The sequence below is a fragment of the Sclerotinia sclerotiorum genome, genomic scaffold (genome assembly GCF_000146945.2).
Source record: "Sclerotinia sclerotiorum 1980 UF-70 scaffold_1 genomic scaffold, whole genome shotgun sequence".
NCBI classification, from domain to species: Eukaryota; Fungi; Ascomycota; class Leotiomycetes; order Helotiales; family Sclerotiniaceae; genus Sclerotinia; species Sclerotinia sclerotiorum.
The window spans coordinates 724,833-749,416 of NW_001820835.1; the positions used below are offsets into that span (position 1 = coordinate 724,833).

General features: G+C 40.0%; 8 protein-coding genes and 2 non-coding genes across 10 annotated transcripts; 5 read left to right on the top strand and 5 right to left on the bottom strand.

Moving 5' to 3' along the window:
- Window positions 1-354: 354 nt before the first annotated feature.
- SS1G_00284 (hypothetical protein) lies at window positions 355-4,928 on the top strand (the record flags this gene model as incomplete). The annotated part of the gene is made up of 5 exons (XM_001598148.1): window positions 355-432; window positions 1,024-1,109; window positions 1,194-1,381; window positions 1,450-4,830; window positions 4,885-4,928. 5 exons carry the CDS (start codon window positions 355-357, stop codon window positions 4,926-4,928), a joined length of 3,777 nt encoding a protein of 1,258 aa, XP_001598198.1.
- A 730-nt stretch (window positions 4,929-5,658) lies between these two features.
- On the top strand, window positions 5,659-5,762 carry SS1G_14657. Its single transcript has one exon. It is a non-coding gene; the product is annotated as a tRNA-Arg (tRNA).
- Window positions 5,763-6,730: 968 nt separating this feature from the next.
- SS1G_00285 (hypothetical protein) lies at window positions 6,731-7,366 on the top strand (the record flags this gene model as incomplete). The annotated part of the gene is made up of 2 exons (XM_001598149.1): window positions 6,731-6,934; window positions 7,088-7,366. The coding sequence occupies 2 exons, from the start codon at window positions 6,731-6,733 to the stop codon at window positions 7,364-7,366; spliced, it is 483 nt and encodes a 160-aa protein (XP_001598199.1).
- Window positions 7,367-9,170: 1,804 nt separating this feature from the next.
- On the bottom strand, window positions 9,171-9,893 carry SS1G_00286 (hypothetical protein; the record flags this gene model as incomplete). Its single annotated transcript, XM_001598150.1, has 2 exons — window positions 9,171-9,365; window positions 9,789-9,893. The coding sequence occupies 2 exons, from the start codon at window positions 9,891-9,893 to the stop codon at window positions 9,171-9,173; spliced, it is 300 nt and encodes a 99-aa protein (XP_001598200.1).
- Window positions 9,894-11,649: 1,756 nt separating this feature from the next.
- Window positions 11,650-12,049, bottom strand: SS1G_00287 (hypothetical protein; the record flags this gene model as incomplete). The annotated part of the gene is made up of 2 exons (XM_001598151.1): window positions 11,650-11,709; window positions 11,849-12,049. 2 exons carry the CDS (start codon window positions 12,047-12,049, stop codon window positions 11,650-11,652), a joined length of 261 nt encoding a protein of 86 aa, XP_001598201.1.
- Window positions 12,050-12,385: 336 nt separating this feature from the next.
- On the top strand, window positions 12,386-12,856 carry SS1G_00288 (hypothetical protein; the record flags this gene model as incomplete). The annotated part of the gene is made up of 2 exons (XM_001598152.1): window positions 12,386-12,614; window positions 12,849-12,856. The coding sequence occupies 2 exons, from the start codon at window positions 12,386-12,388 to the stop codon at window positions 12,854-12,856; spliced, it is 237 nt and encodes a 78-aa protein (XP_001598202.1).
- An 897-nt stretch (window positions 12,857-13,753) lies between these two features.
- SS1G_14632 lies at window positions 13,754-13,845 on the top strand. Its single transcript has one exon. It is a non-coding gene; the product is annotated as a tRNA-Phe (tRNA).
- A 357-nt stretch (window positions 13,846-14,202) lies between these two features.
- Window positions 14,203-15,916, bottom strand: SS1G_00289 (hypothetical protein; the record flags this gene model as incomplete). The annotated part of the gene is made up of 5 exons (XM_001598153.1): window positions 14,203-14,331; window positions 14,508-14,699; window positions 14,860-14,994; window positions 15,411-15,535; window positions 15,808-15,916. 5 exons carry the CDS (start codon window positions 15,914-15,916, stop codon window positions 14,203-14,205), a joined length of 690 nt encoding a protein of 229 aa, XP_001598203.1.
- Window positions 15,917-16,724: 808 nt separating this feature from the next.
- SS1G_00290 (hypothetical protein) lies at window positions 16,725-18,923 on the bottom strand (the record flags this gene model as incomplete). The annotated part of the gene is made up of 9 exons (XM_001598154.1): window positions 16,725-16,746; window positions 16,810-17,054; window positions 17,115-17,206; window positions 17,296-17,512; window positions 17,569-17,602; window positions 17,659-17,730; window positions 17,901-18,058; window positions 18,662-18,688; window positions 18,885-18,923. The coding sequence occupies 9 exons, from the start codon at window positions 18,921-18,923 to the stop codon at window positions 16,725-16,727; spliced, it is 906 nt and encodes a 301-aa protein (XP_001598204.1).
- A 354-nt stretch (window positions 18,924-19,277) lies between these two features.
- Window positions 19,278-22,406, bottom strand: SS1G_00291 (hypothetical protein; the record flags this gene model as incomplete). Its single annotated transcript, XM_001598155.1, has 7 exons — window positions 19,278-20,392; window positions 20,454-21,003; window positions 21,057-21,196; window positions 21,251-21,784; window positions 21,837-22,164; window positions 22,226-22,251; window positions 22,325-22,406. 7 exons carry the CDS (start codon window positions 22,404-22,406, stop codon window positions 19,278-19,280), a joined length of 2,775 nt encoding a protein of 924 aa, XP_001598205.1.
- Window positions 22,407-24,584: the final 2,178 nt, after the last annotated feature.

Below are 24,584 nucleotides of genomic sequence, written 5' to 3' on the forward strand. Positions count from 1 at the left end.
AGGTTTGTGTTATTAGTAGGTACACCAGGGACTGTACAGAGTAGTTGTAAGTGGATAGTGCAGTGTGGTGGATAGTGGACAGTGGATAGTGGATAGTGAGCGAGGTTAAAATAACTTGTGAATGATCCGATGGTTGTGGTCTTGTACCAGTACTAGGTAGTAGCTTAATGAACAGGCAAGAAGCAATATACCAATCTACCAATCTACCATTCGACCAGTCTGATCATGATAGTCGATTCAGAAAATTGGTAGGTACCCATTCAGAGTAAAGAGTACGATCAACCAATTTATCATTCATCCCATTTCAGAAGACGTGCAAGGTGTCATTGAAGACTTCATCGAAATCAGATCCAAATGATTGGTCAATTTGCTTCATCTGTGCGAGAGGAAAGCACCGCACCTCCCGGTGAACACTGTCATACTCTCAGTGGCGTGAATAACAATCCCCAGATAAAGCAGAGAAATACTTATCGGAAAGGCGGGGGGAAATTTCAGTTGTGAAAAGGGGAATTGTTGCATTATTGAATCTTATAAAGTCATCGACGACATCATAATCGTGATCCCATTTACACATGACCTGTTGGACCTAGGTTTTATATACTCAAAAGGGAATTCCTTACTATTAATTCCTAAATTCCTTAAGATCTTCAATTCGCGACTAGAAGCTTTTAGCCATTTTAAGCGCAGACGCCAGAACAACTTAACAACCCCCCGAATTCTGACTTTGTCGCATTCTGGAAGCTTTTTTACTAATAATTTCCGATAATCACTCTACTTGCTTCAAAGTCCCTTACACGCCTTACAGCGGCTTCAATTCCTTCCTTTTGCTTTCCTTGCTTCCGAAATTTTGGGGGCATTTTGGGAATCTGCCAATTATCTGGGCTGCCGATTGCGATTCGTTCTGCGGGCTTGCGGACGAAGCTGCATTACGATATATCATGTACAGATACGATTACCCCTGAGTCGAATGTTTAACACTGGAAGCTTGGTAGAATTACCTGATCCACCACAAATTTCGAGCAGGATCGCAAGGAAATGTCGCTCAATGGCTTGGATGATGCCACGGTCAAAGAAGCATACGACGCTGCGGTAGCTGAGCCGGGAGGATGGTATGCTTTTATTCAATATCTTGTATCTTTTGTTGTCCACTTTGTGCCGTGATATGGTGAACTGATATTGTGCCTGTATTGTAGGTTCCTTCTAAAGTATGCTTCGAGAGACGAAATAGAGTTGCTGGGCCGTGGCAACGGAGGAATTGTGGAAATAAGAAATAAAATTGGACAATATGAGGAACCATCACCGCTGTTCGGGTTTCTACGATATAGGCGACGGAACGTAGTCATCAAATATGTACCAGATGGATGTTCAAGGTTGGTTCAAGGTGGGTTCCCCTTGTTGATCTCTATCTCAAATTTTCACCTTGAAATCTAAAATCTGATAACCTGATAGCTCGCGTCACGGTTCATTTTAATGCTGTTACCGAAAAGTTCGCTCCATACCATACTATTTTCGAAATAACCACGGCCAAAGAGCTCCGTGATACGACTCTTTCTGCCGCATGCTCACTACATACTGCCTCCGGATCGGTCTCATCTTCGACTAGTTCATTGCGCCGACGACGTTTAATGGAAATTGCAGAGGATGAGGAGGAGGATATTAGAATAAAAAGGCAATCCACAGTTCAGGAGGAGCGCCCCCCTACCGCACAAACTATTACCTCAACATCTGGGACCCAGCCAACAGTTGATCCGACCACCCTGCCATCCGATCTACCAGATTCATTTACTTTCTCTTCCTTGGTTGCAGAAGGGGGCAACACTCTCGAAACATCTCCTCCTCCTCCACGGAATAAAGCACCTTTGAGCTTCGATCTTGATACTTCTCCGCCTCCTCCAAGGGAGCCGCGCGAAATTGATTTGGGATCTTCGTCACCTATTACAACAATCGACGGAGTACCGCGTAAATCATCTCAGTCGGCACGACCTGATTTGTACAGTCTCGCATCTTACGAGTTTAACGGCAAACCTAAAGTCAGACTTGGACCTCGCCCTTCTCTCGATGTAGGCAAAACCACCACAGCTGGAGGAACCTCTACCTATCGTCCTGTGTCAACCCTTCCACAGGGGTTGAAAATATCTACAAAGGGGGGATCGAAAAAGGGGCGAGCGAGTTTAAGCTCGCAGGATTCTGGAGAGCCTCCCAGTATGAGTTTGTCACCACCTTCTATTCCTGAAAATGGAACCTTACCCACGCTTCTCCCTTCGCGCCCTCACACAAGTGGTGGACGGCCCAACACCAGCTCCGGGGCCTCGGTTCGATCAACATTATCAACGAAGTCAGCTGCTCCCAGTGCAAAGGTCCCAACAATTACTCCAGAGAAGGCAAGACTTATGAAGGCTATGGAAATGCGGAAAAGGCAGATGAGTACAGGCGCACCTGCACAAGCATCACCCTCTTCTCCAAAGTCCTCAGCGTCCACCGCAAATCTCGAGATACCTTCCGCACTAAGCCTAACAACATCACAAGGCGCCCCGCAGGAAATTCAAGATACCTTGGCTTTGCTAACTAATATGGCCGAAGCAGACAAATCCGCAATCATACTTGACACCAACTCCACCCTAAAAACGGACGACTCGGATGCTACAAGAACCGATTCCTACCCAGTATCCCCCGTTGGGCCTTCAGAAAAAGCAGAATCAACAAGGGCATCTTCTATTTCAGAGCTGACAGATGAAACTGTCCAAGAAGAGCTGTCTAACAAGCCAATGACCAAAGATAACATGGCCGAAGAATTCTCCCCTGCTGATTCGTCGGAAACTACTGAAAGGGGGCCAGTTGTAAGAATATCACTGCAAACTCCAGAAATAGCCGACGAAGGCACTGAGGAAATGGCTACCGTTGTTACCCATTCTGTCTCCCAAGATACAGTAAAGGATAATTTAACGGATACCACGGTGTCAAACGAAGAAAAATATCCCGAATCTGATGTGATATCTGAGGTCAAACCTGAATCGGCAGAAACCCCAGTTATCATGTCTAGTGCTCAAGACTTAAATGCTATTGCAGATACTCAATCTGAGCCTTTGCAGACTTCTGCCAGCGAGCCTATCTTCAAATCATCCGAGAAAAGCTTGCTGGAGAGTCCTTTCGCTCCTGGATACACTCTATCACAAAAGAAGAAAGTCCACCGTATTGAGCCAATTCGAACTAGTTTTGATAAGAGTAGCCATACTTCGGAGGACAACTTCTCCTCTGATGACGAGCTAATGGATGAACTGCAGTCTGCTGTAATTGAAGATGCAAAGCCCATGTCGGTGGCCAAATCTCCAATTAGTCCTTTGTTTCCTCAGCCCGCGCAGAACGAGATAAAATTTTCAAGAACTGTCTCAAGTCCTTTGCAATTAGCAAATGCGAATCCTTCACCTCTCTCTGCGCGACCTGGTGGTGACCGACCTGTTTCTCGGCCTGTGTCAGCTTCAGCAAACTTTTTAAATCGTATAAACGCGCAACCTGCTGCCGCACCGGTTATCCCTAAAAAGATCAGTGTAGGGTCTGGTGTTGCGAACAGGATTAAAGCATTCGAGAAATTCCAAAATCTAGCACCGGAGTCTTCTGCAGCACCATCAACGTTAGGGCCAAGTCCAACTGCAGCCCCTGCATTCTTTTCTGTCAAAAGAAGTACTGTTCTTGTTCCATCACGAGCTCCTTCCATTGCCGATCGTACAAATTCTTTAAATAAGAATACACCAAATCCTAGTACTTCACGAGAGGGTTCGCCAGAGATTTCTAGAGGGCGCGAAAGAGCAAGTTCTATTCAGAAAAGAGTTGCTTTGTTGAAGCCTACGCCCGCTTCCGAACTCAAGACGACTCGATCTCGACCTGAATCTGTTCAGGTAACTGCTCGCATCATACGAGACCCTAATCAACCATTTCCTCAAATGCCAGAAATTGGCAAAGATCCTTCGGAATCCAATGCTCTTGCGTTACAAGAATCACCACTGATCATAGACCACCAGAAGGCGGTTTCTAGTCCTCCGAAAGACACGATAACCGAGAGGCGTTTATCAACGTCCTCGAAAACTACCGTAAACACTAATAATGAGAGGCGATCATCTATTGCAATGGTCAAAGACCTCATCAACGACCGACGTTCTTCGCTCTCTGAGCGCCGACGTTCTTCTGTTATTGAACCTTCCGCATCTTCTCCGGCCGTTATGTCGCCATCACAACCTTCTTCCAATGATATTATATCCCCTGCTCGGAGATCTCGCCCTTCTTCAGTCAGCAGTCGTCGCAGCATTGAACGTTCCGAGTTCTCTCCGCCGCCATCGGCTAGCTCAACATCTCCTGTAAATGATGATAAGTCTGACAAAAGGTCTGGTCGTGCAAGTCGTATCATGAAGCGCATGTCTTCATCTCTATCTTCAAGTCGCAAAGCCATTGCACATGCCATCTCACCTACGGTCCGTGAGGAATCGGAACCTCCAGTGTTTCCTGGTCAGGAAGCTTCATCTGTTCCACCCCAACCATCCTTGGCAGCTTCACCTACCATTGCTAATGATCTTGGTGATGTCAACGTTCAATTCCCTGATAGTCTTTTATGGAAGCGTAGATCGATGGTGTTGGATACTCAAGGGCTTCTAATCATCACAGCCGGTGCAAATGATAAAGGAGCAACACGAAGATTTCATCTTGGTGAATTTAGAGCTCCTGAAATTCCTGATGTTGATATGCAAGAATTACCAAATAGTGTTGTGTTAGCTTTCTTGGAAGGTGGTGAGCTACAAATTGCATGCGAAGATCGAGCTAGCCAGGGAAACACTTTAAATGGTATATTGAATTCTATTATACTATTTTCCAATACATTTACTAACGCAAATTTAGTTCTACGAGAAGCTCATAGCCACTGGGCAGCTTATGGACAATAATAACCACAATCGTCATTCCTTTGAACAAGAATATTTCAATTTTCTAATTCTTCTCATACGACTTTGATAGTCACTATTTGTTAATATACCTCCCCCTCATTCCTTGACTTACTTTTTTTTTTACCTTAGAAGGAAAACCTTCACGCAGGATTTTATGACGTATGGAGGCTCTAATTGAGCATTAGTGATTTTATGTTGAATTGCGTCATAAAGAGGAAGAGTACAGGAAGAAAAGAGGGAAAGAAAGAGAAGAGCGAGTTGAGATACCATCATCACCGGGACTTTAACAGTCAAATTTTTTTCCTTTTTCCGCCTGTAATCAATATTATATGTTTTGTAAATCTATTTTTTTTGTTCTTCATTCTTCTTTTGAGATAACCCTGCAGCATGCGAATAGCGCAGTCTTCTTTTTTTTTTAGGCAGTAGTCTGACTGACCCACTGTATTATGGATGGAGTGGTGGATAGGCATCTTTTTTAGGGAAACGGGAATGGAATGGAATAGGATAGCATAGGATTTAAATACAATGTCTACCCACCTATTTGTAATCAAATACTTATTGATGTGATTTTTTGGTGTGAGGGAGGAGAGATTATATGAGATGTTTGACATGGTATGGTTAAGAGGTGTTTGACTACACTACGGAGTAAGTTCACCCCTGTACCGACTAGACTATTCTGGATAAATACATAATTACCCCAAATCCACTCATACAAACAAACAAATAATACGGCCTGCTGGCCCAATGGCAAGGCGCTTGACTACGACTTCTCAGGATTAATAATTCTGGGTGTACGGAATCAAGAGATTGCAGGTTCGATCCCTGCGTAGGTCAATTGTTTAATTGTCTGGTTTTTTGGTCTTTTTTTTCAGGCGTTATTTTGGGCAGAGGACGAGAGGAGGAGGGGGAGGATTTTGGTAAAGGTGTGGTTGTGGATGTGTGATAGGTGAGTGTATGCAGGGATTTATTTATGAGCGGAATTATATTTAGAATTGATACTTTTAAAGTTCTTATTAGGTTCTTTTAAGAATTGATTGAGCAAGTAAATGTTACGACGACTATCATCAAACGCCGCGTCACATGACTAACCTAGGGTACGTGACCTTACACAAATGAATGGCCTAGCCGCAATGGCTAGGCAAAAAGAAGTCATATTTATTCCTCCAATGATCTTACTTTACCGATAACCATTGATACCTAGTACTTGTCCGGATCTGATCCTCAGGTCACCTAAATCGCATACTAATCTCGAGTAATCGTATCATGTGTAGACATGGTTAATGTACCTGAGGTTTCTTATATAATAAGGGTGGGAGGAAAGCAGGGATTTCCGTCACACATGTTAATATAGTGGTGGGCTACACTTTTTTTCATATGTTGGATAGATAGATAGGTGTTACGAGGTTTGCCGTCTAGATCATGTGGAAGTGTTCTAGGCTCTCGAGGTAGTTTATAACTAGACGTCAAGCAGGGACTTAAAGTAATGATAATAATGATATATAATTTGTAACTAATAGTAGAGTATACTAAATGATTGATCTTGAACACGAAGCTCTATACAAAGGAAATCCATCTTGGTTATATAGACCTTCATGCTAATCGTCCCCTTGGTCCCCTCGGTCCTTTCGATCAAGAGACCGAGGGGATCTAAGGGACCATGTGATTATATAATCGGTCACATGATATGAGATCCGAAATCGTTGTAACACTATCCCCTTTTTAGTCTAGCGCTTGTCCCAAGCGTTTATATTAGTGTGATAACTTCACTAACCTATAATTCTTCGTCATCCTCTTCTCTTAATATGAGTGTTATTCGAACTTCGAAATCCGTCGCTAGTCGCCAAAATATTTATTTTCGAACAAAAGAAAAGGGTGTTATCATGTCGTTCAAGTGTAATCGTTGTTTTGAGAAGAATTTGGAATGCAGGGTACTTCCGAATGCCATTCGTTGCGATGAGTGCATTAGGAGTATATCTAATAGTGATTGTAATGTGTATGGTTATACCGTTGGTAACTGGGCTCGAGTGGCACGTGAAGAAGCTCGTCTTGAGGCAGAAGAAGAGGCTGCTGCGAAGCTAGAACAAGAAGCTTTCGCTCGTCGGATGAGGATTCGAAGGCAGCAAAAGGTTTTGCGCTAAAAGGCCGGGAAGATGCTTCAGTATGATCTTCATACAATCGAGGCTTTGGAAGAGTTTGAGGCGGAAGAGGAGCGGTTAGAAAAGGAAAGGTTGGAAAATGAGTGTGTGGAAAGAGAGAGAGAGCAAGCGGTTACAGGTTCCTTGGGGCCTATTGCCGCTAGTTCGAATGTGTTGGATAACTTCGATCCTTCTTCTTTCCTGAGTCCCTCGGACCCCTTTTCGTTTCAGAATTCTTCGGGTCCTTTTTGGAGAGATCCGGATAGCGTTGGTGAAATGCCTCCAACTTCTCAGGGCAGCTAAGATCTTTCTTGAACTTTCAAGTGTTTTCTGAATGTGAGTAATCCAACTATTTGATCAGGTATTTGATCTTGTTTCTGATGTATTTACAATCTAGTATTGTTTCAATATTATATATAGCGTTTGGATTGACTAATTCGATTTCCGTTACTGGTGTGTCGGGCGTTTCTGGTAATGTTGGTTCAAGTAAGGATATATGGAATACTGGGTGGATATTTATGATGTATAGTAGTTTTAACCTGTAGTTGATTGATCCGACTACCTTGTCGATTTTGAATGGTTTTAGTTTCTTGTAATCTAGTTTATCGCTTGATCGTTTTGTTTGTATATTTCTTCGAATAAGATAAACTTTATCCCTCTCTTTAAATGTAGATCCTATACTACATGATTTATTGTAGTACAATGTTGTTCTTAGAGCGATGAATTGTAAATCCAAGGAAAGTTGTTCTTGTAGTTCCTTGATTTCCGTAATATCTTTTATAGCTTCGTTTGCATTTGTATCTTGTGGCAATAGTGATTTGTATACTAATGGATTGAACCCGAAGTTAGTATAAGTTGGCGTCACTTTTGTTGTTTCTGTTTCCGATGTATTATATACGAATTATACCAAGGGTAATAATTTAACCCAATTGTCTTGTTTGTAATTGATGTAGCAAAGAAGATAGGCTTTCATTGTTTGGTTTAAACGTTCTGTTTGGTCATTTGTTTGTGGATAGAAAGTTATCGAGAGCTTTCTTTTGATTTCAAGCAATATTATAAGGGTAGACCAAAACTTCGATATAAATAGTTTGTCCCTATCTGAGATAATCTCATCTAGTACATCGTAAATGCTAATTATATTTCTTATAAATATATAAGCAAGGTTATCTGTTATCCAAGTTTCACAGAATGATATTATATAAACAAACTTAATTAGTTTATTCGTTACTATTAAAATGAAATCGTATTCCTTCTGGATAATTAGGTTTTTGGATAATAATAGTTTTACTACAAAATCCTAAGCAATAGACTTCTATAGTTGAGTAGATAGTTCGGGGATCTTGAGCTAATTATAAAATATATATCAGATGACTTTATTTCTTATATAAATATCGCAATTCCCAACTATATTCTCAATTATAATCCTTATCTTTGGAAAGTAGACTTCTCTCCTTATTCTGGCGAAAGTTCTTATAATACCTTAATGTTCATAAACTAGAAACTCATGTTATTCTATAATATAATCCTTAATTAGACTAAAGGGTATATAAAGCTTGCTATGAAAATAAATAAATCCATCTTCGATAATAAATCCTTTTTCTGGATTATTAAAAATAACTAGGATTCTCTTGATTATAATATCTGTTGGGTATTCTGTCTTTATAATATCCTTGATAATATCATAATTTACTCCTAATATAGCAGCAAGTTATAATTTATTATGAATTAAAGTATCGCTATTTTACTTTAATATTATATATAATTCATGTATTTTTTTATATAAATATTCTGGTTTTCAATTGAAAGTATCTACTCTAGCATTTTCGTTTCCTTTAATATATGAAATTCTGAAGTTGTAGGCAACCATAATTTCCGATCATCAGACCTGCTATCGATTTAATTCCTTTATTGTAGTAAAGTAAACCAAGTTCTTATAATCTGTATACACTTGCATTATATATTTTGATCCTTTCAAATACACTCTCCATTCTCTAAAAGCATCTACTATTGTTAGCAATTCCTTATTGTATATTTTGTAGTTTAATTCGATTAGCGATAATTTGCATGAATAGTAAACGACTAATTGCTATTTATCATTCGAGCCAGATTAGCTCAATATTGCTCCTATTATATAATCTAAGGAATCCGTTTCCACGATTATTGGTAATTCCGGATCAAATACTTTGAGGACTGGTTCTCCTACAAATGCTTCCTTGAAGCTTTCGAATGCTTCTTGTGTTATTTCTATCCGTCGGAATTCTCTATAGCTCTTCTTGGTAATCTCCGTTATTGAAGCGATTATCTTTGAATAATTTTTGATAAATCATCGGTAAAAATTAGCGAATCCCAGGAAGGACTATACCTCCTTCATGCTAATTGGGGGTTCTTATTCCATAACTGCTTTTATCTTATTAGGACTCATCTTGAGACCTCCGAAGAATATAGTATAGCCTAGGAATTCCGTTTCCGTGACATGGAATTTACACTTGCTGGGTTTGCATTGAAGGTCCACTTCCTCCAAGTATTGTAGAACCTTGTAGACATCCTTAATATATTATTCTTCTATTTCCGAGAACACCAGGATATCATCTAGATAGCATATACAGCAGATATCTAAATATTTCCTTAATACATTGTTGACTAAGTGCATATACATTGTTAGCACGTTTGTCAATCCAAATGACATAACCTGATACTCATATAATCCGTATCGAATTCTAAATACTATTTTCCATTCTTCACCTTCCTTCATTCTGATGAGGTGGAATCCGTTTCGTAGATCAAACTTGAAGAAAATCTTAGCTTTTCCCAATCGATCCCTCAATTCCATAACTAATGGAAATAGATATCGATCTTTGATTGTTATATTATTGAGTTTATGATAATCTACATACAATCTTTCTGTACTATTCTTTTTTGATACAAATAATATAAAGCTAATTACCTATAAAATAGATTCTCTAATCTATCCTTTTTCTAATACATCATTAATATAATCCCTAAATGTTCTTAGATCAAAGGCTAACATTGAATAGATTAATCCAAATAAAGGCATCTTGCCTTCCTTTAATACTATCTTATGATCCTATAACTTGTGTTCTGGTAAAGCTTCATAACCTTTTCTTTCTTCGAATAGTTTCTTATACTTCTGGTACTATACCAATATTGACATCTCGTCCTATTTCTCTACAAAAGTAGTTTCAAACAACTTCTATTCATTCTTCATTTGTATAAAAAGTTCATCTTCCTTCATCATTAATGAAGGACCCTAGACTAGGCATCCTATATCAGTGATGCTGTTCGCCTTCAGTTCTCTATTGTATGTATTCAGCCTCGTAGGCTCTAGCATATCTCATTGATCGCTTCTTTTCGGAAATGATATAATTTCCGATGATTAATCAATCTGGGGGTTGTGTGTTTTCAATTATAACATTCTCAGGATGATCTATTGATTCCCTAATAGAACAATATCAAACTGAATAACCTCCTTATACTAAATTATACTCATTTGCAAAAAGCGAGTCTCCTACGAAATCTTTCCGTCCAATCCAGCTAATTGTCTATCAACTAGCTGCAATTGATATAGGGTTCGTTTCGCCTGAAATTGTGTTGACCTCCTGGGATCTTGGCAGCATATGCATATATATTGCATGATGCATATAAGGAGCAAACAAAACTCAACTTTTAATTCATTCTTTTCTTTTTGGTATACTGTTTGTTTGCTTTCAATATTTTGATTTCAAAGCACTTTTAATTCCGAAGGCTGAATACCTAACGTAAGTCATGGCGTAATGCGTCTAATGGCGTAATGCGTCTAATTGTGGGGGACCACCCCATCAAAAAAGCAACAATTCAACAATAGTCCATCGAAAAAGTTTAAAAGTGTAGGAAATGGAATCTCGACTTGTTGAAGCAATATTAGGAGTTCAAAATGGAAAGTATAAATCTTTATATGAAGCTGTAAAAGAACTAGGGCTTTCTAAAGATATTGTGATGCAATGTATCAAAGGGGATTCATCGTGTTCTGAAGTACATCAATCGCAATAGAAACTTTCTGCTGTACAAGAGAATGTATTTCTTAAATGAATAAAGCAATTGACAATTAGCGGTTATTCATCAGGCTATCAGTTGTTAAAAGAATTGGCTGAGGAGTTACATTCAAAACAGACTTATAATTTGGATTGCCCCTCATTTGACTTCTTTGAACTCCTACCACAACATCTTCTTAATTATAAATAGGTTCTATGATTTATCAAACAATATCCTTATCTTATAGTTGTTATTAGTTATCGAATTGAATCTGTAAGAATAGATGATGCAATCAGGAAAACATATAGTACTTGATTTGATATATATCAAAAAGCGATTCAGGATTATAGAATTGAGAAGAAAGACGAATATAATATAGATGAATCTAAATATTCAATTAGGATAATGGAATCAATCTGAATTATTATCGATTCTACACTTCGTACAAAACATCAAGCACATCCAGGCTATCAAGAATAGATTTCAATAGTAGAGTGTATTTGTGTGGATGGATCTATTCTTTTATTACTCGGGATTTTTAAAGGTAAAAACGTCCTTCAAAATTGGATTCCGAAGGAAGTTCTTGGTAGCTGGTTCTTTTCAGCAAATACAAAGAGCTGGACAAGCAATCTTCATGGATTAGAATAGCTAAAACACGTTTTCGAACCTGCAATTCGTACAAAAGCAGATGGCAAATATCGGCTTCTCATCTGCGATGGCCACGATTCTCATATTAGTGGAAGCTTTATAGCTCACTGTCTTCAAAATCGAATTGTACTTCTTATACTTCCTCCTCATACCTCGCATTTGCTTCAGCCACTTGATGTTGCGGTTTTCGGTCCATTGAAAAAACGGCTCACTATAGCACTTTCTGATTTGAATCAAGCTCAACTTGTACGAATACAAAAGATTGAATGAATGAAGGCATATATTAAAGCTCGAGCCGATGTATGCCATCATCAAAATATCGAATCGGCATGGCGGGGAGCTGGGTTACATTTATTTAATCCACAGAGAGTGTTCCGTATACTGGGTCGAGAGTTTACCCCCGAAGTCAAAATATCCAAAGAACCAACCTAATTTGATATTTTTAATCAAGTCTTCGTCAATAGCTCATCCCCAGATATAGCAATCTTACAAACAGCAAATAACCTTTTAAATTCAACAATTGAAAATGATACAACTCTTTCAACCCTAGTTCGTCAATACATTCGAAAATTGACGATTGGGAGTGAGCAACTTTGAGCTCAAAGTATTGTTCACTAATACGATGTGAATAATTTACGAGCTATTATGAAGAAATGTACGATATGTAAGAAAAGAAAGAGATTAGTTTTGAAGGGTCATTTTCATATTTCTACGCAAGAATTATGTGATGCAGTAGTGGAAGCCGAAAAAGCTACTAAAGTACAGATAATGAAAAAAGGAAAAGGGAAAGGGAAAGTAATTGAATATGAGACTGAAACTGAAGAGGATATTGGAGAAGAAGTTGAAGATGAATCTGAAAGTGATATTGGAGATTGTATTATAGTTGATTGTTGAGTAATTGAGATTTTAATAGAGTGGTTCCCCGCAATTAGACGCATTACGCCATTAGACGCATTACGCCATGACTTACGTTAACCTTATTCCTTCATTTTTTGAATATATACTCGCAGCTTAACTGCTTAGCTAGAGAATCAATCAATTCAATCTGATGCTCTTTCTGGTCTCAATAAACCCAATAGGTTTAGAGGTGGGTACTAACTAGCTACAGTTAAGTAGCTTGATAGAAGGTTGTGGGTTGTTTATTATGTGTAGGTGAGTATTAGCTATTCATGATCTATTATCAGATATTATAGATTGAGGGCGGAAAATGGGAGATGACATGCTTTGGAGAAAGGTTAGATTCATTTTCCAAAGTCTTCTCTTCTGCGCTTTGGAATCAGAAGTTTATGGTTTTAAGTCTACGGATTTGTTGCTAGAAACCTAGGATTCATTCAAGGACCATAAGAGCAAAAATCAAAGCTAAAAAGAACCAAAAAGGTTATCCACAACTAGCAGTAGCACAGAATAAGTAAAACCCCACAATTAAAATTTAAACCCCTCATACTCCGTACTCAAGTGCGTTCCTCAAGAAGTGTGGATCCGCTCCGAGCTAAAAATCCAAGATTTTCAACTCCGCTCGCTTAATACATATTTCCTCTCCATCACTACCTGCCAAAAAAAAACAAAGCACAAAAAACATACAACAGCAGGGATTCGCTGGTGGTCACCCACCCAACTACTAATCTACCGATCTGAAGCTTGTGTATGGCAGAGCGGACGGGATGCCCAATTCTCTTCAGTCTATGGTCGTATGTGACAATTATATGACCACAGCAGATTATATATCCTTCAATTTGTCCTTCTTTTCCCTAACCACCACACCCAAGATCCACTCCATCTCCACATCCTAGCGCACCCAAATTTTCAAACCTTCCTTTTTCCTTTTTTTTTTTTCGGTCTCCGTCCCCCACCTCCATTCCAGCTCCAAACTTCTGCTTGTTTGCTTACTTCCCTCTTCTCTTCTCGCTTGTCTCAAGATCGATCTCCCAAAACCCTAGTGTCTACACTTATCAAAACTCAAAATATAGTACTAAACTGAAGTTCAGGAATCATCAAATAACACAATCACCCAAAGCGGCTTTAGCTCACTTGGGAGAGCGCCAGACTGAAGTACACTTCGGTTCATTGAAATCTGGAGGCACTGTGTTCGATCCACAGAAGCCGCATTCTGCGATCTTGAGTTCACTTGAGATGTATTACGTTTTTTTTTGGCTTTTTTTGAGAATTTTTTTGGGCGAGTACCCCCAGATGAGTGGATGGATGGATGGAGAGAAGGGAGGGAAGGAAGTGTGGAGTGAAATCAAATTCTAGGTAAAGAAAGAATAATAGCGAATCAGTGCTGACTAAATGTTTGTTTGTATTTTTGCCCTTTTTTTCCTTCCCGCAGATTACTCATAATTAGTGAGTTGCCAAGTCGAAAATAGCATCCACCTCGAACATCCAAACCGGACTCATAAAAATACTGATATCACCTGTAGTAAGCATCCCATTCGAAAAGAAAAGAACCCATCCACATTCCCTCCTCATTTCTTCCAAACCTGGTCAGCATCCTCATGAATATCCACACTCTCGATATCCTTCCTCGCCTCCCTTTTTTTCATCGTATCAACATGAAATCTCTCATCTCTTTCTTTAACTTTATCCCATGGAACCTAATCCACAACCAGTCAGTCAGTCAATCATACAAACAAAAACAGTAAAAACTCTCAAATCATCATCTCTCCGTTCTCAAATCCCCTCTCTCAACCCCAACCACAACACCAACCCCAATGAGCACCAACCCCAACCTCAAACACCAACCCAAAACCCAAAAACAAAATCCACATACCTGCTCATCCCCCGTAAAACTCCCCATCAACATCGGCATCCCAAGCGGCAACTCATCCCCCCTATCCGTCTGCCAAAAATGAAAAGTCTTCCCATACAACCCCACAATCTCCTTCATTTCCTCCGTCTCCGCCATCGTCCAAACTGCATCTGGTACTGTAGGATTTGGCAGAATCAACATGCCAGATTTAACCTTTTGAGTAGTTAGTATGTATGTATTAGAAAGGGAAAAAAGAACTAGCTATCTATATATACTGCAGCGCATTTTGGGATAATTACAGAGAAAATTTTATGTAAGGGGAATGAATAGAAGGGAAATGAAAGTTGACGAAGGGGAGGAAAAATAAATTTACCTCATAATCATGCGAATGCCAGAGTTTTCTTTCCTCTTCTCCTAATTTCTCGTATAATCTTCGCGTAATCATATATTCGACTCCGATTAATCTGGCTGGATTTTTTGGCGCATCGTAGATTAGACATTGACGGACCTATGATATGGAGTAGATGGAATTAGTAATTTTGATCCCTCAGTGACAGGATATCTTCTTTGTTTTTGTTTCCCAGTATTTTAACGTAGACCAGCTTCACTATGTATCAAAGTTCTCAGTGACGACTTCGTCATAAGATTGATAGCTATTCTGCATCTTTCGGTATTGCATTCTTCGCCCTCACCCTATCACCCACTCCCTCACTCCCTCACTCCCACATCCCACATCCCACATCCCACATCCCACATCCCATATCCCATCTCTCCCATCCCCCTCCTCCCCATATCAATCTCCCCCATACCACATACTCCTTCCTCCCTCTCTCCCTCCCTTCCCACCCCAAAAATCACCAAAACCCTCAAAAAGAACCCCCCTCCCCCCTCTTCCATCCAAAAAATAAACAATTCCCAACTCACCTCCCTACTCAAATGCGTACAATAGTGATTAGCCTCGATACACCTCCCCGGTTCATCCACATAAACATGAAACGCATTAAGATGAGCACAAATTGCCTTGACCGGTGCAAAATCTTGCGTTATACCTATGTTTGTGTTGTATTGTTATTATTATTATTAATCTTCTTTGATTCTGATATAAATCCGAAAAAAGAAAAATCCAATATGAATATGAATATAAACAGAAATCTCCAGACTCGGGATTATTATAAGGTTGTATGTAATGAGGTTACCGGAAAAGAAAGAAGGAAAAGAGATATTTGTATAAAAGTAAAATAGTTTATAACCTCACAGACAAAAGAGTAGATGAATGAATATACAAAACAACGAAATACAAAACAAAAATAAAATAACATACCAGCACCCATCTCCAGTACTTTATCCTTCGAACTAAGTTCCGATGAACCTGGTGCTCCATGTGCGAGGGGTTGATGTTGATCTTGTTCTTGATCTTGTTGATGTGCCATTTTACTTTTTATTCTTCGACTAGCTAGGTATCTGGATATCTAGGTATTCAAGTATTTAAGTAAGTAATAAGTAAATAGATAAATAGATAAATAGATAAATAATAATTTGTACACTCGTTTGTACTCGTGCACTTTCTAAGGTTTAAATTCCACTTCTGCTTCTGCTTCAATTATATCTCCAATTACCTAGATATTAAATAAAACCAAACCAAGATTAAATCATAGAACTCCAGCATCTTATATCTCTCTCTATCTCCATCTCCCTCTCCACCGCAACTGCATATGATATTTACCTTTTAATATCTCACTATCTCACTACTAATCCTAATCCAACTACCTACATACGTACGTACAATATCCAGATTAATGATCGATTATTGATAATTGATGTCAACCCTAAGCGTAACCATAGGATAAAGGAGCAAATATTCCGGAAATCAAGAAATTGTTTGGATCATTACATCATTCATACACATACATGCATGCATGCATCACCCAACTCATGTTTGTGCTCCGGAATTTTCTCTCCTGGTATAATGAAATGTATGAATGGTCGAGTGAGTGAGTTGAGGGGTAAAAGAAAATAAATCCTTAATTAGCTAGGTATAGAATCATTCTTCATCCGCTTCTAATTCTAATTCTGATTCTGATAGATAGATTCAATTTAAGTTTGCAAGTATTATGTTACTGCAATTTGAATATAAATGTATAATTTTCATAGATGATAACTACCTAACTGCTTGCCAATTTGTTGTAAACCCCTTTCCCGAAAAATCCACATGCAAAATCCACATCAACATCAACAACATTAGATCTTTGCTAATGGTTCTCTAAAAAATCCCCATCAGTATGCATCTTTCATTCAGTTACAGAGAAGTCCAATACTTACTCACTTAAAATTATTCTTCATCTCCCTTAATTTTGCCATGACTTCCACCGGATCCGTCTTTCCCGTCGCCTTTTGAATTTCCGGATCTTCCACTCTCATAAAAACATTATGTTTCTTTTCATCCCCAATAGTAAACTTTCCCTGAGTCTCCTTATTCTTCTCTGCGAATTCCTTCAATGCCTTTACTGGTACACTCTGTGAAACAGATACGGCAAATTTCACATTGTCCTTCGTGTATTCATGTCCGGGCTGGGGAGAAAATTAGTAAAGTAGTATGAGATCGTATGGACGTGAAGGAAAAAAACCTACATAAACAACTGTATCATCCGGCACAGCTGCAAGTGTTTTATTAAGAGCTGTATGCATTTCTTCAGCCGTTCCTTCGAAGAATCTTCCACATCCTGTTTCTTGTCAGTTTCATGCATTATCATAATCCCTATATCTGCCTGACTTCATGTCCCTTTCCCATCAATCAAGTTAATTCACTTACCTCCATGAAATAGTGTATCACCCGTAAAAATTGCCTTCTGACCCTTATCATCCTCCATAAACCAACAAATACTATCCTGTGTATGACATGGCGTATAAAGCGCCTTAACCTTGATCACTCCAAGGTTAAATCCCTCTCCATTTTTTGGTGTCTCTGTAACTCCCTCGCAATCTTTACCACCAATTATTGGTAAGCCTTCAAATCCTGGATAATCGAGCTGAGTGGATGGTGTTAGCTAAGGTGTGAGGGGAGGGAGGTGAGGAACGGGCGTACTAGTTTTTTATTTCCACCTGCATGATCCCAGTGGCTGAATTATGATTGTCAGTGTAATGCTTTTGAGATGGATATCTGATATAAACTCACTGGTGTGTATTGACGATTGCTTTTAAATTGATTAATTTATCCTTCAATTGTGGTTGTAGAACGGGAGCGACCCTATTGATATTGTCATTAGCCTTTCTCCCTTCTTCCTCATCAAATGTTCTCTCCAGTTCTCCATCCTCTCCCCGCTCTGTCTGCCAGTCATCCCAACCATCCGAACCATCCACCACTCCTCCCCCTCAAACCAAACCGAAACGAAACAAAAACTAAAGCCCCAAACTCACTCCTCCGGATTCGCCGGATCAATAATCACCGCATCCCTAGTCTTATTATCCACGACCAAATACGCATAATTATTCGAGGTACCCTCCCACATTGAAATACTTTGAACATGCATTTTGCGAAGATGTGTTTGTGAGATCGTTCTTGCAGATGTGAATTTCTGATGAAGATATAGATGATTAGCTTTTGATTCTTGAATCCTTTCTTTTCCATTCCTCTTATTTATATCCTTGCTATCCTTATCATCCCCAGGAATGATTAAATCTGTCCGTCTCTTTTTCCATCTCGCCCTTCCTTTCTCATTCTCATTCACCAAGCTCCGCAGAGCTCATACAATCCCCTCATACTAAACCCCCTCACACAAACCACAAACCACAACCCACAAACCACAAATCCCACTCCCACTCTCTAAACTCTCCAAACATAAACAAAACCAAACCAAAAAAATGGACATACCAATTCAAAAGACGAAACGGTGGATCTATTGATCTTTGCAAAAAGTGATCGAGATAGCATTTGCGTTGTCCGAAAAAGAAAGTAATCCTATCCTATCCTACCTATCCCTATGAACAAAAAGAAAGAGAGACGACAGAGAGAAAGCTTAGCAATCAATCGAATCATCGATCATCAAATCAAAACCTCTCCATTCGTCAATGACCCAATATCCTAGGTAGGGAGGTGGGTAATCAATGACGAAATGTGGGGTAGCTAAGGTTAAAGATTAACCTTAGTGGGGTTCGCGATTATGATATTGAAATCTTACTACGATCCTAGTGTTTAATAAAGTTTCCTTAATAGAAGTACATAGGTAGCTAATTAGATAGTAAAACTGACGGAGTACATTTGAAATTTCTATGCATAATGATTTGCTTCACCTCGTCACCATAATTCAACACCGTCAGAAGAAACAAATCAAATTAACTCGCTATGGTATTCTCATTTGCTATGATAAACCTAACTTAACATAAGAAAACGCTACTTCGTACCAAAGCATTATGGTCGGAAGAGTCCAATCCATCACACATCATGATTCATCATCCCTCCCTCTCACGATTAATCATTAACCTCAATACCCATCCATCACTTAGCTTACGTTCCATCTTCCCAATCCACTAAAACGCTGTGGTATCTTAAAAGTACCATATTAATCGGCAATCGAAAAGAAAATAAAACAATCAAAAGGTATCAAAAATGAAGCCCGTACAAACAAAGCAAAGACAAATGAAATCCTCCACCATTACATTATCAAGTTATGTGTTTTTTTAACCCACCAAACCCCAAATATGCAAGTGGTATCCGCGGTAGTGGTATCTTATGAAGAAAGTAATTCCGTTCCGCAAAACAATATGGAAAACGAAGAGAGGTTTGAATCGAGTAGACTAAACTCTACCTTGGTAAACTGGGTTGTCTGATCCCAATAGAGTGTTTCCTCCAGTAGGAGTGTTCTTTTTGTTTACGGCACCACCGTTAATGGCACCATTTGTGGCACTGTTGCCTTGTAGAACACCAGGTTGTGCACCAGCGTTATTGAAAGCCACGTCAACTTGTTGATTGAAGCCTTGCTGACCATAGCCTTGTTGAGGAACCGAGCCTTGTTGAGGAACCGCACCTTGTTGAGAATAGCCCTGCTGAGCACCTTGATTATAGCCTGACGGACCAGTTGAGGGGTTGGTGTTGCCGGCATTTTGTGGATCTCTAGCACCACCTTGAGCAACCGAGTGTGGCTTCCTCCTGATCTCCTCTGGGGATGGAATGTTGGTAGATCTTTGGGCGATTCCAATGCCGAAGACTTGTGATTTCCATCGGTCCCCTTGTCTAGCAGAATTCTTATATTCGGTTGCCTTGGATGAGATCCCGCCGGGTAACTTAACATTGGGGAACATTGATTCATCCGTTGTCGTAACCATCTTGAACTCTTTGTTTTGCACAGACTGTTGGGCCTTTTGAGCCTTTTCTTTACCCTTGGTGAGCTCTCGTTGGAAAGCGGAAACGTAGTTGCGATAAATGTTAGGAACATTTTCTGGGTTGTTGGCGGCCTCCTTTTTAGCTCGGTCGGCTTCAAGCTTGATTTTATATGCAAACGCATCAACTTCTTCAACCTTCTGCTTGATGGCTGCCTCGATAGACTTTGCGAGGGCCTTCGTAAGAGGTTTGATCAAGAAAGGCTTTCCCGCAGCGATCAAAGCCTTATGCTTCGATGATTTAATCTTAAGTTTCAACTTCCTAATGTCAACCTTCACACTATCAACCTTCAAAAAGCTTTGTCGATCTTTAGCTTCGGACGAAAGTACAGACAACTTCATCCTGAAACTGAGTCCAGAGTCACCGAGGAGAATATCGAGGATGCCTTCGTCGTGAGCCAGTAATGAACTACCCCTTCTTTTCATGTAATAAGCAACATCCCTCAAATCCATCTGGATGCCTTCAACTGCAACCAGAAACGATCCTTTGTTTCCAGCTTCGAGGCCTCTGCGACCAAAGCGAATGGTGCTTTCTATATTAAATATTTGGTTAGTCGTTGTCTAAGGAACAATAGCGAAGGGAATATCACATACCTTGATGAATTTCAAGAAGGTTCGGCAAAAGGTTGCTGCTCTCAATCACCAGATTCTCAACAGCAAACTCCAACTTAGGATCTCTGAATTCGAGTCTAGGGATAGGCATATATCGAATATCTTCAATAATTGTAGGAATGATGACATTGGACAAATCGTGAAGCAAATGCTTCTTGAATTTTGGCCTGCCGTTCTCATCGTTGCCTAGGTGATTGAAAAACTTTTGGCACGTCTCCGCAAATTGCTTGTTCTGTGCATCATTATCGAATTCCTTGGCTAAGAACTTGAGTTCATCAACGATGCGGTCAGTATGAGATTTATAGCGCTTTCTGAGAAGGTCGTTCCCCGTATCGTAAAGCTCATTCCAACGCTCAGTGGAGTCGTCTTCCATGATATAACCTTGCTCCTGGAGACATCTGCGAATGAAGGCGTTCATTTGCCTGAACCAATTCCTCAATTCTTCATCTTTCTCAGCGTCTCGATAGATAACATTGATAGAGTCGATAAAATCGTCAATTGACGTGTAATTTGCAAACCGCTCGATGAGTGTCTAAATTGTGTTAGCCTAAGTACTACTTCTAATTTTTCCATGGAGCTACAAACTTTCAAATCTCTCTCGGCAGTCCTCAGAGCGGTGTCGCCACGTGCGCCCTTGACTGCTCCAGAACCATGTTGGCCAACATTGTGTGCATGTCTTCCATATTCCTGGGCCAGGTCGAGAAGAGTATCGATAGATTGCATATCTGCCCGCAGTTAGTAGTGAAATGAATTGGTTAGAAAGTTGAAGATAAACATACAGTCTGGGTGACCTTGGATCTCCACAACCATCTTCTTAAGTCTGTAGATAAGTTGCCCACGGCGCTCCTCCGGCATCTTTTGTTGGAGGTAATTCTTAGTTCTATCTCTTGTCTCGCGACCACGTTGCTTTGTTTCCTCAGGGACGTTCTCGGAGGCACGTTGCTTCAAGGTATCAGCACCAACTTGGGCTCCGGCTTGACCATCAATTCTAGAAGCAGTGTTGTCTTGTTGATCACGACCAGCCAATTGAGCAGTATCTGCTGGATCACGAGAGCCGCTTGGGTGAGCAGTTTGACTAGCGGTACCAATAGCATCTCTAACATCGTCTCTACCGACAGGTTGATTCTTCTTGAATGCCTGCCTCATCTGGTTCTTGATATTACCAGATGACATGTTTGGGCTATCATGCCAGACATTATCCTCAGCGGGATGATCGATTTGGTTCAATTGATCTTCAGGAGGGTTCACTTTGCCAGCGAAATTAGTGGCAGCATCACCAGCAATATCTCGTAGGAGAACGACAGCATCATTCACTGATTCAGACATTAGTATACGACACAACTCTGACGCATTATTTTCACTCACAGAGCTTCCTGAATTGTCCGTTGGTTAGGATGAGTTGACCAAGAGTTCTGAGGCCCTCCTTTACATCTCTGCCATGTTGCTGAGCAGTTGTTTGGTCGACTGGAGCTCCTGGAGCTCTTGCCGCTCCACTATCAATCTGTTGACATTGCCAAATGAAATCCTGAAGGAGTTCGCCTTCATTTTTGGTAAGAAGAAGGTATTTCGCCTGTTCGACAACGGAACGAAATTCTTGTATTAAGCTTTTACCTTCATCGGAAAGATTTCTGGATGGTGACGCTAGAATATCCAAATTAAGGAAGCTGTTGAGAGCAACATCGATTTGGTCATTCTGCACACGAGGAATTAGCCATTTGCACATACAAACACGGCGATGGAAACAAAGTACTTACATCCGGAACCTTTCCTGCTTGAAATGCTACATGGAATTTCTTGTCAGTATGAGTCTATTTTTGAAGATATGCCGGTAGGATGGGAGAGCGCAACAATACCTTTGTAGATTCCGTAAAATTGCAATTTACGCGCGATATCAGCTTCCTTTTTCTCCGCTTGGGTAGGTACGTTGACAGACATTATTGCGGTTTTGTTGATTAAAAGTTGGGTGTTGGGTATCACGAAAGAAAAAGAAAATGGGAAAAGGACTCGAAAGTAGAAGAAAGAGAGCTTCTATCTCCTCGAGTGCAATAATAAATATCAAGTATGAGACTTGCAGGAGTGGTAAAAGGATGAATTGTATGATGTAGGTATGATTTATGAGGTAATGAGGCGTCTTAAACTTGATGTTTTGGTCGCAAGCAGTAAATTGATTGGCTCTTCTGACGAAACGGAATAAAAAGGTGAGTTCAGACGATGACGATGTTATTTTGAAGTGAATACTCGTGCTAGTATTGATATCAAAAGCTCTCGAGTCGATAAATCGTGGGATGAAAGATATGAGGGTAATAAGGGTATTTGTTGCGTGTTGTCGTATAATATGTGTGATATGGTATGTTTGTTGTTTGATTTTGTCAAGAATATGAGAAAAGGAAGAGAAGAGGAATTAAGGCAATAGTAGGGGAATTCAATTCTTTTATTTGAATCGTACCTACTTACTCGACCTAGTACCTTGATGATATGATTCCAATTCTACCTTACCTAGTACCTACGTTCCTGCCTTCTCTTGCCCTGTTTTTCTTTTCTTTCCTTTCCTTTCTATTTCTTGCTTGTCTTCACCTACTTACTACGTATAGGTCGGTACTTCTGATCTGAAGATTTTACCTTGATAGAGCTAATTGAGCCTGAGCCTTGTTTGTTCTTACCAGTTGAATTAACGTGGCGGATGAGAACCATTGCACTTTCCTGTTGCTACGTCACTTTTTTAAGTTTTTCTAGTTAATGAACTAATCATTTGATTGGCGGCCACTAACGCCACGTCCCGTGCCTCTTCTCACTATTACTTTAAGTAGACTAGACTAATGATCTTCAGCCGGATTAGTATATAAATTCTAGATCTTAATTAAAATTGCATGAACATCTGGATTCTTTCAAAGGCTTTTCAACGCGTCATGACTTCATTTTGACAATTATCGGAATTCCCATCCATTCATTCATTTTCTTCCCCATCCTATTTCGTCCTATTAGATTCCAATGTATTCACATACGTAGATAGTAGGTACTAGGTGGCTAGTAGTGTATCCCTATTTCAAATGGCCCCCTCACTAAAATCATAATTCCATTTCTTTGTCATTACTCTGCCACCACTAAGCACCTAGTTACCGACCTAGTACTTATCCGACTAAAGCACCCTTAGTAGCTAACAACAACCAAGCACCAAAAATCATGCCATTCTCCCTTCCCTTCCCTTTCACCACAATTGAAAAAAAGAAATCTGACGTATCCATATCCCTATCCATCACATCCATCCACATGCATGTCTCAACCAAGAAAATTGACCAAGAAAAGTCCTTCCCCCCCAGTCGTAGATCTCGCTCCTTGCCAAACCTCAAATTAATTCTTCACATGATCCAATCTACTTCCCCGGAATCCTTTCAGGTACAAGATTACTACTCCCTCGGAACTCCCACATGATAATTTTTTCAATAGAACTGTGTGCACCCAACCTCCTGTCATTTTACCTAGGAAATACCTAGGTAAGTGCCTAGGTAAGTAGGTAGCGGTAGCCAACTCATCTCTACCACAAATTTGCGTTCATCCATCCAATTTATCCATCGGAACATTTCCTCCTTGCAGCGCCGGCACTTATCATATTATCATATCATATTATATTACCTACCTAGGTACTATAACCAAAACCCCACGCCGCTTTATACATCCAGAGCTGTATACCTCCCTACCTAGTCTACCTACCTAGTCCTCCATATGCATAGGTACATATCAACAAAATCCAAATCACACACACTACACAACAATGACTTCATCAACTCCCCTTCCACCCTTCCACCCTTCCCAAGCCCAACCTCACCCCAACCACCACGCAAACCACCGAATCCAGCAATCCAACCGCCCATCAATTTCCTAGCACAGACGAACAGAGACACAATACAGTACCCCTACTCCGCATCCATAATCATAATCATATTCATACCTACATACATACATTTCCGAAATCCTTGTATATAACCAACTGCAAACCCGACGTCTAGAACTTGGAGCGCCCACCCAAGTAGACTGAGTACCTAGGGGTTAGCACAAAGTAATAATGCTTACCTACTCTATATTCACCATTTTTCAAGCTTAATATGAGAGTACTCC